Here is a 16,543-nt window from a genome sequence, read left to right as displayed (position 1 = left end):
GCTGGATGCACACTAATTAAACCATCTGACTAAAAGAAAGTTATAAAACAGATATATATATATATATATATATATATATATATATACACACACACACACACACACACAACACTGGTCTCCAGAATGCTTCTCTATTTAGGACTTTGGGAACATGGTCACATGCTTTCCAAAGTCCAAGTGGCCAAGCTGGGCCCGGAAAAACAAGTGCCATCCTCTCCTTCACATACCAAATTAGTAAGAACTGTGTCTTATCATCTGCATTCCAACTTGTTTTTTATATTTACAAAAAAAGTTACTTTCAGTCAAAGACAAGATTTCAGAGTGTATTATCGGATAAAAACAGGGTTGAAAAGCAATCCTTTAAGGTAACACTTAAACTATCATTTTTTAAACAGAATTACTTCTAATCAACAATACAGACCCCAAGTGCACTGGTCGTTCAAGACAGGGTTGAAAAACAATCTTTAAAATTCACTTCCATTACAACTACATCAACGGGCTTACCTTTATCCACCTGCTTATTTATGCCTTTAAAGAAATCAAGCAAATTGGTGAGGCAAGACTTCTCTTGGCTGAACCCATGATGACTCTGTCCCATTAAATCATGTTTTTCCATGTGTTCCGTAATATTATTCTTTATAATAGTGTCTGCTATTTTCCCTGGCACTGAAGTTAAATTTACCAGTCTGTAATTTCTCTGATCACCCCTGGAACCCTTTTTATAAATTGACATTTCATTGGCTACCATCCAATCTTTAGGTACTACAGATGATTTTAATGATAGGTTACAGATCACTAAAAACAGAAAAGCACAGATTCCGTCACACGCTTTCTGATGTATCTGAAAAAGGTGTTAATATGTTAGCCTTCTTCATCAATACTTTGCATCTAGCTTCATGGTGCTTAAGTTGCTTCTTATTTTCTCCATTTGCATTCTTTTTCCATTCTTTGAATAGTGCTCATTTGGCTCTAATCAGGGCCGTGCCTAGGGTCTCTGGCATCCCCCTGCAGCCTATCAGTTGGCGCCCCTCCTGCAGACTATCAGTTGGCGGTGGCGGCGGCGCCCCCCCCCCCCCCCCCCCCCGTGAAAATGATCGCTCACCACTTGCCACACTGACAGGAATTGTCAGCAATACTCTTAGAAAGAAATTGCTATACATTGCAAAATAAGATAGCAGATGTAAATTCTCAAAGTGGACACATTCCAAACACTAAAATGAAAATAAAATGATTTTTTTTTCTACCTTTGTTGTCTGGTGACTTTCTTTTTCTGATCATGCTGGCCCAGTATCTGATTCTGCTGCTATCTGTCCTCTTAACTCCGTTTCCAGGGCTTCCTTTCCATTTATTTCTTTCCTTTCCTCCTTTCTTCTTCATTTCTGGTCCTCAGCTTCTGCCTATTTTCTTCATCCATGTGCAGTTTTTCTCCTCTCTTCCTTTTCCCTCATTTCATCTCCTTCATCTCTCTTCCCTCCCCTCTATGTCCAGCAATTTCTCCTCTCTCCCTGAGCCCTGCCCTCCCAATCCATGCCCATCCATGCTCCTCTGTCCCCTACCCCCTCCATTCATCCCTTTCCAGCAATTCCCCTCGCTCCCTGAGCCCTGCCCTGCAATCCATATCCATCCATGCCCATCTGTCCCCTCCATTCATCCCTATCCAGCAATTCCCCTCTCTCCCTGAGCCCTGCCCTCCCAATCCATGCCCATCCATGCTCCTCTGTCCCCTGCCCCCTCCATTCATCCTTTTCCAGCAATTCCCCTCCCTCCCTTCCATGACCCCCCCTCACATCCATGCTCCTCTCTCTCCCATGTCCCAGCCTGGCCCGCCCTCTTCTCCCCCCCCCCTTCGCATCCATGACCTCCCTTTGCATCCATGCTGTCGTTTCTCCCCTGCCCTCCCGCTCCCATTGTTCAACTGCCCAAACTCTTCTCTCCCCCCAACATCCCTTTTCTTTTTTTTTCTTTTTAAATTTACCTCCGTGGTGGCGGTTCCGGCAGCGCAGCGTCAGGGAAGGAGGCGGCGCTCCCGACGTCTAGCCTTCCCTTCGCTGTGTTCCGCCTTCTTCTGACGTCATCCTTGAAGATGCTCTATGGTTTTGCCACTGGTGTTCACAGCTGGCAGAAAATCTGCATATATATACAATGTTATTTCTGAGCAGTGTGCCTTGTACAATTTGTCCTTCTATTGTCCTGACGTCCAGCACGTCCTGCGCTGAAGAAGACAAAAGCTGGCGGGGGTTGGGGACCCCCACCAGCAAAGGTACCTTGTGGCGGTGGTGACGGGGGGGGGGGGGGGTTGAAAGTGGCGGGAGAGGGTCAAACGTAGAAGGGGCCAGTACTAAATCTGTGGGGGCCCATGCCACTATAGCCCCACCTACTGTAACTATGCCCCTGAGTGTTACTACATTTAATGCTATTTATTTTTCACAATAGGTCATAGCCAGGTTGCTTTTTTTATTGCATAGACTTTTTAATCAGTAAATATGATCAAGGATGCATGGAAGTATTTCGCATCTTGTTATATCTATGTATTTTCTCTGTTTGCAGTCTGACCTTCACCCTCCCCCTGGAGACCACTGATATCAGTGTAGCAAAAGCTATCTGTGTGGATACCTAAAACGTCAATCACCACATCTCCAAAGAACAAAAGTCTGCATTTTGACAGCAAAAAGATGGGATGAAACTCACAGAGAAAATATTCAGAGACTGAATTGCCTGTCTATTTCAATTACTCTTTTAATCCGCTCAAATACCTGTGTATCTCTAAGCAGATGGCCAGCCAAGAACTCTTATGATGTAATTTAAATATGTGACCAGCTACCCTACTCCATTTTCAAAAAGCAGAAAAGAACCTAGCCTGAGTTTTTATTGGATCAAATACACAATACCTGACTTCAGCCTATGGTCCAACAAAAAAGTATAAAACCCTGGAACATTTTCAGTTCCCTCTCTGTTCCTTCCTGCTTCTTCCTGATCTGCACCTCTATGGACCTTCACTGAATTCCTGGGCCTTGCTAGACTTCAAACACATCCAAGATAAGACTTTCTCTAGGCTCCAGCAACAACTCTGCAACAAAAAGACTTCTTTCCATTAAAGCCCCCATTATCAAAATGAGTTACTATTAATCCAGTCTAATTTATAATTCAGACTTTCTAACAATATTTATCTTGTGGCATATTTCCCTTGTGTAAAATCTGTAAAAACTGTCTTTTAACATTATTGCATTACCTATACTGTAAATAAACATTTTAAAGGTAAATATCTGGTCTTTATTGTCACGGCTGTGGCCATGCCCTTTTGTCCAGACCCATTGTTTCTCAATATCTGACTCTGCAAAATCTCCAGTCTGCCTGTTCTCTGTTGTTGATGTTCCTGCTAGCCAAGTCTCGCTTTGGTGTCCCTGAAGCCAAGCCTTACTTTGGTCTGCTTACTTCTGCTTCATTTCCTACTTGTGACTTCATCAGCCAACTCCATTATAAGGATCCAAGTACTTTCATGTGTGGTCTTTGCAACAGGTCTATTTTCCCTTTTCTTTTTGTACTGTTGTTGTTTGATTCTGTGGGAACTGGTCTTCTTGGATTACTTTCCTGTTAGCTATGCTCTCTAGCTACGCCTGTTCTGTTTTCCTGTGTGTGTGGTTCTTGTTTGAACCTGAATGGTTTATTTTTCCGTTATTTGCTTTCATGCACAGCCTGTACTGTGCCGGTTGTTGTCATCTTTTTTTCTTGATTACTTTGGTTCTATGCAGCTGTGTCTCTCTCTCTTTCTCTCTCTGCCTGTTTCCCTTTCCCTGCCAGGTTGTGTGTGCTGGCTGAGTTCTGGTAAGAAGTTATTTCTTTGTTTGCTTTCCCTTGTGTCTGCTTTAACCCTTTGTGTGCTGTGTTTATTTGGCTATTTTGAGCACTACTTCTTTGCTGACTTATGTATTTAGAAGCACATTTTCATTTTAGTCTGCTTTATCCCTTTGTGTGCTGTGTTCGTTACCTGGCTCTTATCAGCACTACTCCTTTGCTGATTTGTGTATTAGAAGCAGCCTTTCCCTTTAACCTGCTTTAACTCTTTGTCTGCTATGTTTGTTTCCTGGCTGTTGCGAGTACTGCTCCTTATCTGACTTGTGTATGTCCTTTCCATTTTGCTGGTTTTTCCCTTTGTCTCTAGTGTCTGTTATTTGACGCTGTGGCATTGCCTTATGTATTCCTATGTGTGGCTTCCCTTTATCCTTGAGTGTGTGTGACACAGCCTTGTGTGTCCCAATGAGTGGCATACCTTTATCCTTGAGTGCTGTGTGGCACAGCCGTGAGTTTTCCTTTACTACGGCCGTGTGGCCCTGTCTTGAGATTTCCCTATGTGATTTCTGTTTGAGTTCTCTCTGTTTGGTTCTGTTTGTGATTGAGTGGGTTGCTCTTCTGTTTAGCTGTGACTACTAGCACAGCCCTGAGTGGCCTCTCTGTTTGATTCTATTTGAGTTTGAGTGGGTTGTTCTTCTGTTTAGCTATGACTACTAGCCCAGCCCTGAGCTACCTCTCTGTGTGATATTCTGTTTGAGTTAGTTAGGACTATTCGTCCATATAGCTGTGGTTCTAAGCATAGCCCTGTGCTGTCTCCCTTTGTGGTTTCCCCTATTATCTTTTACTTGTTGATTCTACTATGTGAGCCTGAGTGGGGTTATCTTTTCCCTTCTGTTTCTTTGTGCCTGTTTGTAGGGTGTTTTGACCTCCTGTTTGTGGCACTGCTTAGTGCACTGATTGAGTAGTACTTGCTCAAGAGATTCTGTTCTGTTTCTTTTCCCTTCCCTCTAGTACAAGTGGGTTCCAGTTTAGCCTTGCAGCCCGTAAGCTTGTCCTTCCTTTGTTCCTGGTTCCTGCTTTAGTCAAGCTCCATTCCTGGTTTTTGCTTTAGCCAGGCTCTAGTTGTACCTTACCTGGAGTGTGCACCATTTATTTGCTATGTCTTGTATCTCATCTGGATTAAGTGTCTGGCCCGCCTCTGCTCTGTGCCTTCCCAGAGGTCTTGTCTGCTGCAGTCCTGTCTGCAGTCCAAGGGCTCACCATCCCGGATTCCATGACATTTATGTTCTGAGCAAATGTCCTTAAACCTTACAGTGCAGGTTAATGTAATTCCCCAAATATATCCCTTCATCAGCCTTCATTCTCTTCCCCCTTTTTAAACTCTTTTTTACATTTTCATGTTATGACAAACCCAAAAGTGAAGTCAATAATTGAGATGTACTCGAGTTTTCATAGTCTGTATATACATGCAAGTCAGAAAATGTGTGAAGTATTGTAATGAGTAAATAGCTGTGTGTCTCTACAGCTAACTGACTGGTGAGGTGAAGTTAGGTCTTGATAGGGATTTGCAAAAGGGAAATATTACTTGTCTTCATTATGTATGCATTATAATTGGTTAAGGTATGTTGTAATACAACAGCAATAATAAATTCTACTTCTTCATACAAGAGTCCTATGTCTCAGTGATTTATTTTGAAAAGGGAGAGATTGATGGTAGATGGGTGAAAGGACAAGAAGGAAGGATAATACAGCATGGGAGGGGTGGGAAGTGTAGCCCCTGGTGTTCCTTGCCCCTGCCTGTGAATTTTAATTTTTCAAATTGTTAAATATTTCAAAGATTTCGAATCAATAAGAGTGTTCTAATGTAAGCCCTGCTATAAGACATTTTTACAATTACAGTAATTAATTTTAAATGTATAAATTTTAATTTTCTCAAAGTTAAAGAGTGCATAACTCAACATTCTTTTGATTCAGTTAATAAAAATAAGAACAGCATTAGCTTGGGGTAACTTTTGATCTCAGAGGGTATGGCAAATTTCTTGACCCTTTGACAGTTAACAGGTGTAATTATAGTACCTAAAAGTTGTAGATGGGAAGTAGGACATTAAAGATGACCTGAAAGCCAACAGGTTATGGTTTTGTTGATCACATACAGTTTTATTTTCCTATTACTAAATAGGTCAAGGAATCCTTTGACTTTTTGAATTATATTTACTGTTAGTTAAGAGCTGGATGACAGCACATAGATTGAAACTCATGGAAAAGAGCCAAATTCTGTCTGACCAAGCTGATAGGACTTGCCCTACTGTATTAGGTTATCAATAGAAATCAAACAAAATAAAACATGGAAAAGAAAATATGATGATACCTTTTTTATTGGACATAACTTAATACATTTCTTGATTAGCTTTTGTTGAATAAAAGCATGAAAGATGGGGAGTGGAAAGCTCCATGATTACAACAAGCTGTTTCAACACTAAATCTCCTGAGGCATGAGAAGAAGGTGACGGACATTAAACATCAGCCAAAGGCACGGCTCCAGAAAGTCTGTAAAGAAGGGGGAGCAATAAGGGAAAACAGATGTAGCATGTTCTGCACATGATTAACAGCGTTGTGGTATTCAGAGACTTGCACAGGAATGTTGTATGAGAGAATTAGTCAGATGCCAAAGAAGAATGGTATAAAAACAGAGTGGAACAAAGAAGTAGTAAGCATTCTGACTGCTTTGTCTAGATATGCTTCCTGAATACCTCCATTGAAGGTATCCGGTAGAATTGTAAATAAACTTTTTATATTAAATATGAAATTCGTCTAGCCTTTTCTTCAAAGTGGCGACCACGGCAGGACTGAAGATTTATGCCGCACACGGAAAAGAAAGGGCGAGACGAATGACAAATTAAGTTTTTGTTGTTAATGAAAGTTTTTACAGGATTTGGAGAGCAAGCGTTGTTTAAGCCTGATTTCTGTGTACCACTGATTTGGGAGTGATCAACCTACTGACGTGGACATACAGGTGACGACTCCTGGGCTTGCTAAAAAGAAACGAGAAGACACGTGAGTAAGCTTACATTGTGGACTTATTAGTGGTATATTTGTTTAGCTTTGTAGTTTTCTGTTTTGTATATTTCCTCTGTTTAGGTGCATTAGTATATTTTTGTAGATTGTGGCTTAATAGGAGAAATTGTAATAGTCAGAATAAAATGGAAGGGAAAGGGGCAGATAAGAAAGAAAAAAAACCCTGTATATACTTTGTATTTAGATTTAGATAGTTCAAAAAAATGCACCCCTTTGCAGCATGTCATAGAATTATTCCCGTTAGAAAAAAAACAGATTGAAGAAACACATGAGAAATGGGTCAAATATGATGCAAAAGATTCTTTTTTGAGCTGGTCTCAGTATGGATCGTTTGATCGTCCAAAATTATTATCTCTCCTGAAATACATACAAGAAAATAAAAATAAGCAGAAAAGTTTAGAGAAACATCTTACAATTTGGAATTTATTTTCTGTAGCAGCAGATCTTTTTCATGGGCAGAAATGTATAAAAGAAATAATCCCCCGTCGTATGAATCTAGCAGGGACACGTTGTGCCCCCTAAGGGCGACTGATAAAATGAAGGAATCAAAGCCAAAGCGCCCTGTGCCATGCGCTGGGTATTTGGCTCTTGATGACCCCCCCAGTGATTCAGAAAGTGAAAAGGGAGGGGATAATGAGGACAGTGATGTGGGGACTAGAGAACAGAAAAGAGAAGCAAAACGAGTAAGAAAAAAAGAAAAGGGGAAAGGTAGCACAGAGGAAGGCAAATATCCCGATTTGAAAACTCTGGCTACGTCTGAAATGTATGATTTGGCCACACGGTGTCATTGTTTGTCTATGTAGATGATATTCTACTGTCTGCTGAGACTGAAGCAGAATGCCTAGAATGGACTAGAAAATTATTTTTGTTATTAGGAGAGTTAGGATATAAATGTAACAAGGAAAAATGTGTTATAGCTCAGTCTACTGTCACCTTTTTAGGACAAAATGTTTCTGCAGAACATAAGGTCATTATACCGGAGGTTATATCTATTTTAAATGAGACTCCGGTACCGCAAACAGTTACCCAGTTACGTGCTGTTTTGGGAATGTTAAATTACTGCAGACAATGGATACCAAATTATACACAAAAAGTAATGAGACTTTATAAACATTTGAAATTGCCCGCAGCCACACCAAAGAATACTCTGATTGTGTTGGACGAGCAGGATAAGATAGTATTGGCTAAGATTGTGAGGGATTTGTTATCCCCAGGACCCTTAGCAGTAATAGATATCCAATCACCTGTGCATCTGTGGGTAAAAGACATGGGAAACAGTTGGGCAGCTATGATTAATCAAAATAATGAAGTAAATACACCAGTAGCTTTTTTATCAGGCTCTTTTAATCATGTGGAAAAGGGAATGAAAGAAATACCAAAGTTACTGACAGCTATAGTGGCTGCAGTAGGCAAATGGAGAGCACAAATGCCTTTTGTTCCTATTGTAATACATACCAACCACACGATTAAAACGCTGTTGAGCCCTAGCCAAACAGCATTGACAGCCACTAGATTTGGAAAATATCAAGCAGTACTTTTAGGACAAGATATAAGAATAATACCATTAACTAAAGAACAGAGAAATAAGATAGATCTGCTTTTTCCTGTCGATCAAGAGATTGAGATTGATACTATAGAAATCCCTACATTTCACTGTCTTACTTTTGAACCCTTATCTGATGGGTTAATATGGTTTACAGATGGAGCTTGTGAAAGGACTGTTGCAGGCTTTGCCTGCGTGCAGGTAGATGAGAATCTAAGAAAGATAATGCAAGTACAATATAAAACCCCTCCTGACCATACTGCACAGCATGCTGAACTTTTGGCTGTTATTACGGCCTTACAACACACTGATATGACTCAAAATGTCACCATATATACTGATAGTGGTTACGTTGCAAGTTCACTACAGTATCATATATTAAAATGGCAACGTAGGGGGATGATAACCAGTGCAGGTAAAAATTTACAACATTACACATATTGGAAATTGCTGTTTGAAATTTTGGCAAGAAGGGAACGTGAAGGTAGAAAAACTGCAGTTGTGTGGACCCCGGCCCACACTGAAAGGCCAACCTTTGAGGCACTAGGTAATGCAATGGCTGATGCAGCAGCAACGGAGGTGGTTAAGCAAAGTGAAAAGATTTTGTATAATACTAGACAGACACAGGAAGGGCCACTTACGAATGTAGATAAGATTGAAATGTGGCAGCCAGAGGAACAGGAAAGTGAAAAATGGTTGAAGAAAGGATGTATGAAATTGGGAAGTGAATGGTTTAATGAGGAAGAAGGATTACCTTGCATGCCAATGAGCCAGGCGATTAAGGTATTGACTGGGTGGCATGCAACCATGCATTGGAACAGAGAAACAATGAAACAACAATTTGAACAAAGATTTTGGACTTTTGAAAATTGATAACTTGATTCAACAGGTTGTGCAAAATTGCATGGTATGTAATACTAATATACCTAAAAGAGGCCCTAAAATATCGCCTGGGACACTTCCAATACCAGAAGGCCCAGCAAAAGAATGGTATATTGATTTCACTGATATGATTGTTCCAGTGCAGGGAAAAAGATATTTGTTAGTTTGGGTGGATGCTTTTTCAAGGTGGATAGAAGCATTTCCATGTAAGAGGGAGACTGCGCATGAAGTTGTGCAATGTTTAATAACACATATTTTGCCAAGACATGGTTGTCCAACTAAAGTGATTTCTGATAATGGAACACATTTTAACAACGCTATTCTGGAAGAAATGGCAACAGTCATGCAATTGACACACAGAAAGATATCAGTGTACCGTCCTACCTCCAATGGACTGGTGGAACGATACAATGGTATATTGAAAACTAAATTGAGAGTATTACTGAAGGCTTTAAACAAGGAAACAGCAGGTAAACCATATACCTGGCTTGATTTGTTACCATTAGCTTTGATGGTTATGCGGGCTCAACCTAATACCCGTACTAAATTGACCCCATTCCAAATTCAGACAGGACGTCATTTCTTCCCAATGCAGACGGCAAGTACTGATAATACAGCTCAGTACTGGCAAAAGCTACAACCAATGTTGAACCTGACGAGTGATATGATCCGAACAAATGTAGCATCACAGGCAGGGACTACTAATGATGTTTGTGCTTTTAAAGTAGGTGATCTAGTACTAAGAAAGAACTTTACACATAAAACGTGGAAGGATCCTGTGTATGTAGGGCCTTTTGCTATCACGGCCCTTACTCAGACCGCTGCCCGTCTGGAAGGTCATACTTCTTGGATACACTTATCAGATATTCGACGAACTAATAATATTGAAATGGACAAAGAATAAACAAACATCATGTCCCTCAACATGATGGTATTGGGATGATGTTGTTTGTTAATGGACAATGAACACATATGAGAATAAACTTGTTACAGCGGCCAAGATGTTGAATTTGACTGATTGTATCATATGTGCCCACATCCTTGTCCTTGCCAGCTATGATATATGGGACTACAATGATAAAGTTGGGTGGGCACCGTTATCCCAATAATACCTGTGTAAGGGATGGTGCAAACCTTCATTGGACAAATGAGACTATTTATAAGCAAGCCTTGCTTATGGACAAGTACCCACAGACATCATTTTGGTGTCTGATTAATAGTATGACAACTGGAAACATTCCCCCGATAAAGTGCAATTACACGCACAATGTTGTAACAGGTAATTGGTCTATAGAAGGAAGTACAGTGATCGTAAATGTCACAGCCACCAAAGAAAAGTGTGGCAATAAAACAAGCTGCAATAAGACTTTAACTCAATGGTATGTAACAACTGATTCAATGAATGTTATGCTTTTAATTTGTGTAATTTTTAATGCCACATCAGCTAATGAAAAGTAAGAATGAATGACAGTGTATTCCCCTTTGATGAAGCTCACTGTCCTATAAATTATATACCTCAAGAGATATAAATTTTGTACCCTAGTACAATTGAATCTGTTTAATGCTGTGTAACATGTGTATTAGCATGTTTGCAAAGATGTGCCAGGATGCTTTTAAAATGACAATGGTAACTGAAATCAGAATAGAACTTTAATATGTCAGCCAAAAATATTGAAAAAGCGTGCAGAAACTGAATGCCACAAACAGGGGGGAGGAGATTTAGAAGGGAGGTAAAAAGAAACAGACTGGAGCTGAAACAGATGTATGAGTCCTGGAACACACCAGAACTCAAGGGAGGATTTGTTGAATAAAAGCATGAAAGATGGGGAGTGGAAAGCTCCATGATTACAACAAGCTGTTTCAACACTAAATCTCCTGAGGCATGAGAAGAAGGTGACGGACATTAAATATCAGCCAAAGGCACGGCTCCAGAAAGTCTGTAAAGAAGGGGGAGCAATAAGGGAAAACAGATGTAGCATGTTCTGCACATGATTAACAGCGTTGTGGTATTCAGAGACTTGCACAGGAATGTTGTATGAGAGAATTAGTCAGATGCCAAAGAAGAATGGTATAAAAACAGAGTGGAACAAAGAAGTAGTAAGCATTCTGACTGCTTTGTCTAGATATGCTTCCTGAATACCTCCATTGAAGGTATCCGGTAGAATTGTAAATAAACTTTTTATATTAAATATGAAATTCGTCTAGCCTTTTCTTCACTTTCAAAGGTTGCCCTTCTTCGTGTATTGAAACTAGGAGAGACAACTATCCCTATTGTACGAGAAGTTAACCAGTTTTGAATTATTCTTGATTCTACTCTTTCTTTAAAAAGAAAAAAAATTGTTGATCCTTGGTTAAAAAATATAACGGTTGTAAGAAGACTAAATGATTTGTTGTCCGAGTTAAATTATAGAAAAGTAGTGCAGGCATTAATTATGCCATTAATTGACTACAATAATTCTTTACTTCTAGAAGTTTTGCTGAAACATTAACAGCACAGAATGCTATAGCTAGACTTCTGTCTAATACCTTGAGATTTGACCATAATTTCCCTAGCGCTACAAACATTTCACTGGTTACCTGCTGGTCTTGATTTTCAAAGCAATAAAAAATGAAGTCCCCCTGCCTTTGGAAACAGTACTGAGGGTGTTTTGTCCATCCTGAGCATTGTGCTCTGCAGAGAAACTTTTACTAGATGTTCGAGCTTTCAAACATATCAGACTAGATGATTAGAGGCAAATAATATTTTCCATAGAGGATGCTCAATTTTGGAATATGTTTCTAGTACATTTGTGTAGAAGGAAAACATACAGCTTCAAAAACAATTTTTTGTTTCAAAAGGCTCTTAATTGAAGATGGTGATAGTAATGGTGATTTGGTCATGCTAGAATGATTTTACTATTTATAAGAAGTTAATAGGTTTTAGGATGTCTCTTCATTTTAGCTATTTTTGATAAATATGTGTATAATGATATAACCCTCCTAGTATCTAGGATAGTGTGGTATAGAAACTGTGAAATAAAATAAATAAATACTGAGCAGATAGACTGTTTTGGAGCCTGTTACTATCTGTATAGGGGATGAGCATTTATGAGTAAAGAACTTATAAGTTTGACAGCAGCAAATACATTTTTACCATCCTTTGAAAATTTGCCTCAATGTTTACAGACTATTTTAAAGGTATTCAGTTTTCACAATTCAATCATTTTCAACAATTTGGATCAATTTTCAACTTTCCTCATGGGGCGGGGACACAAGATCATGATAAATAAATCCTCCTCCTTATGGTATTTTTTAATGATATTTCTTTTCCTATTATATGTCCCCTTGTATTCAGGTCAGGTCTGAGCAGAATAATGTAACACTTGGGGATGAATATACAACCCAGTAGTCCAGCACTAGAAGCCAGAATTGCAAATATTTCCACAGCCACCATGGATTTGCCTTTGGTGCTCAGGTATGATGGGATGAAGGACACCCAAACACTACAGAACACCAGCATGCTGAAAGTGATAAACTTAGCCTCATTAAAACTATCTGGAACCTTCCTTACTAGGAAAGCCACACTGAAACTAAGAAATGCCAAAAAGAACATGTACCCAATCACACTATAAAATGCTGTAGTGGACCCCTCATTGCACTGTAAAACAATCTTTCCAGTAACAGATTGTGTGTCAAATTCAGGGAACGGAGGAGAGATGAGCAGCCATACAGTGCATATCACAATTTCACCAGAGGTGCAGAGAAGAACTAGATAGCTGGACACTCTTGTCCTAACCCATTTTCTTAAATTGCTGCCGGGTTTGTTGGCACCAAAGGCAATGACTACTGTAACAGTTTTTGCTAATACAGTCGAAACAGCAATTGTAAATATTATCCCAAAAGCAGATTGCCTGAAAAGACAGGTCAGTGTCTCAGGCTGTCCAATGAATACCAAGGCACAGAGGAAAGAGAACATGAGGGAGATGAGGAGGATGTAGCTGAGGTTCTGGTTATTGGCTTTCACTACTGGTGTGTCCTGATATTTAATTAAGATTCCCAACACTAGGACAGTGATAATGAATAAGAGAATAGAAATTGAAGACAAAGTTTCACCCAAAGGATCATCATAGGACAAGAAATCAATGTCTCTTGGTAAACACTCATCCTTCTTCTCACTGGGCCACCGATCTTCAGGGCACTTCAAGCAGTTCTCTGCATCTATGAAACATACATTTCTTAAAGATTAATTTGTAAATATTTAATTACCAACAAATCAGAGTTGTGAGAGAGTGTGAGGGGAGATATAAGACTTGAGGGTTGGCAGGGTACTGGGAGGATGAAGGGCACCACCTCATCTCTCACCTCAGGTGACAGACTGACTTGGGCCATCCCTGTGCACAGATACACAAAGGTAAGAATGAAAGGCATAACATTAGTTGGGTCATTTTTTAACAATAGTTTGCATATGCTTCCACTATAGCATGTGGCTGTTTTATTTTTCCCCAGCTAGGTCTGTGCACACAATCACCCCTATTCTATAAATGAAGCTCAAAACTGTGTGTATAGAAATATGGATATTTGCCCAATTTGTGCACACAATTTAATAGAGCAATGAGCCAATTAGTGCCAATAATTGAGTGCTAACAGTTGATTACTGGTCTTAATTAGCCACATCTAAATATTTTGACATGGATCCTTGTGCTAAGCGCTATTCTATAAATGGCAAACAATTCAGAATAGAGAATATTTATTTATTTATTTATTTATTTATTTATGTATTACATTTGTATCCCACATTTCCCACCTATTTGCAGGCTTAATGTGGCAAACATAGTACCATAGGTGTTTGCCAAGAACGGCAGAGAAACAAATACAAGGTGATATTGTGGGCAAGTAAAGGGTCCATTTCTTTCAGGCATAAGGGAATCAGAGAGAGGGAAGGTTAAATAGTGTCCAATACAATCACTGGATTTGCTGCATTGTAGGGCGTTGGCACCTATGTTGGGTCAATAGTGTATGCCTTTCTAAATAGGTAGGTTTTTAGTGATTTCCTGAAGTTTAGATGGTCGTAGATTGTTTTCACTCCTTTTGGCAGTGCATTCCATAGTTTTGTACCTAAATAGGAGAAGCTGGATGCATAGGTTGTTTTGTATTTGAGATCTTTGCAGCATGGATAATGGAGGTTTAGATATGTTCGAGATAATCCGGAACTGTTCCTATTTGGCAGGTCTATGAGGTCAATCATGTATCCTGGGACTGCGCCGTAGATAATTTTGTGGATCAGGGTACAGAATTTGAAGGTAATGCGCTCCTTAATAGGGAGCCAGTGCACTTTTTCTCAGAAGGGTCTGGCACTTTCGAATCGGGTCTTACCGAATATCAGCCTGGCTGCTGTATTCTGGGCTGTCTGGAGTTTCTTTGTGAGTTGATCTTTGCATCCCGCGTAGATTCCGTTACAGTAATCTGCATGGCTTAATACCATTGATTGTATTAATTTACAAAATGTTCCTCTGGGAAGAAGGGTTTTAGGCATTTAAGTTTCCACATTGAATGGAACATTTTCTTTGTTGTGGAGTTTACTTGGCTTTCAAGAGTAAGGTTGCGGTCAATTATGACGCCGAGTATTTTTCAGTTGTCTGGGATAGGGAGGGTATGGTCTGGGTTGTTTATGGCTGTGGGGGTGAGCTTATTGTATTGAGATGATAAGACAAGGCTGTGTGGTTTTTCAGAGTTCAATTTCAGTTGGAAGAAATTTGCCCATGAGACCATTGTGTTCAAGCCGAGCTTGATTTCATTGGTAATTTCTGCCAAATCATATTTGAAGGGAATATAGATTGTAACGTCGTCTGCATAAATGAACGGGTTCAGGCCTATGTTGGATAAGGCTTTGGCCAGTGGGATCATCATTATATTGAAGAGTATTGGTGATAGTGGAGAGCCTTGAGGTACTAGGCAGCCAGATTTCCATGGAGGCGATATGTTTGAATTTGATTTTACTTGATATGTTCTGGTGGTTAGGAAACCTTTGATCCAGTTAAGTATATGTCCACCAATCTCGAAGTGATCTAATAGTTTTAGTAGTATGTTGTGGTTTACCATATCAAAAGCGCTTGACATGTCAAATTGGAGGAGGAGGATGTTTTTACCTGTGGCTATTTCCCGCTTGAATTTGGCCAGTAGAGTGACTAGTACAGTTTTGGTGCTCTGAAGGGGGCGGAATCCTGATTGTGACTCATGTAAAAATGAGACCTTGTCCAGATATTCAGTGAGCTGTTTGGTAACTAGGCTTTCCATCAGTTTGACTACTAATGGGATGCAACTGGGCGGTAGTTGGTGAGATCATTTGTTTTTTTTCTTGGTGTCTTTTGGTAAAGTGGTGAGTAGGATGCTGCCGTATTCCTCAGGGAATAAACCTTTTTGTAACATGTAATTTAGAAAGTGTGGTCTGCTAAGAAACAGTCGGGTGCGGATTTAAGTAGATGGCGGGGGCAGATGTCTAGTTTACAGTGGGTATTGGAGAACCTATAAGTCGCCTGTGTGACTGATTCAATGGTGAGGAGAGCAATGGTGTATGGTCTGCTGTGTATTCGCAAAAGGTTGGGTTCATTCCATTGATGAAGTTAAAGTTATCGAGGTCGGAAATGTGCTGAGGGAATAGTGTGCTAGAGAATAGCTTTCAGTGCTCAATGTTTGGCACCTGAATTGGTGCCATTCACTGAATCTAGTCCAATATGTGTTGCTACATAGAATGCTACATTGTTTCAGAAGCTAAGAGGCCATAGCCAAAAATTACCTTTATTGCATAAATCTGAATATTAAATATGATGTAGGATGCATAGAAATATTTATCATCTTGCTATATCAATGTATTTTCTAAGTTTCCAGTACCTATAGATGTATATCTGGTTCACATTAACATTAGGTATTTTATATTTATAAAACACTGTGATGTGTTTTGTCTACCTGTGGTATTAGAATACATCCCTTCAGAGCAGGCGAAACAGTCAAAGCAGCAGATCGGCTTCTCAGGATCAATGACTTTCCTGTATCCAGGAATACAGCTCTCAGAGCACACAGAGCGGGGGACCTAAGGAGAGGAAGAAAGAGAGAAATAGTCATAATCTCCAATCAGCAGTTGCCTCTCTCTATAAGAGAGCTTGTCTGCTATATCTGCTTCCAATACTTCTGATGTACTAATGACAACATGCTAAATATCCCCCAGTAAATAGAGCATTTCAGAGGTATCACACAACAGTTACATGAGACGTAATTTAA

The 16,543-nt window shown here is 39.8% G+C and overlaps 1 protein-coding gene across 1 annotated transcript; it reads right to left on the bottom strand.

The window, feature by feature from the left end:
• Positions 1 to 12,541: 12,541 nt before the first annotated feature.
• Positions 12,542 to 16,258, bottom strand: LOC115457753 (vomeronasal type-2 receptor 26-like). Its single transcript, XM_030187330.1, has 2 exons — positions 16,232 to 16,258; positions 12,542 to 13,486 (listed from the first exon to the last, which is right to left on the bottom strand). Exons 1-2 carry the CDS (start codon positions 16,248 to 16,250, stop codon positions 12,546 to 12,548), a joined length of 960 nt encoding a protein of 319 aa, XP_030043190.1. The 5' UTR covers positions 16,251 to 16,258; the 3' UTR covers positions 12,542 to 12,545.
• Between the last annotated feature and the right edge of the window lie 285 nt (positions 16,259 to 16,543).

This window comes from Microcaecilia unicolor, chromosome 14 (assembly GCF_901765095.1).
Source record: "Microcaecilia unicolor chromosome 14, aMicUni1.1, whole genome shotgun sequence".
Taxonomy (NCBI): Eukaryota; Metazoa; Chordata; class Amphibia; order Gymnophiona; family Siphonopidae; genus Microcaecilia; species Microcaecilia unicolor.
This window is presented reverse-complemented; position numbering and strand designations above follow the sequence as displayed.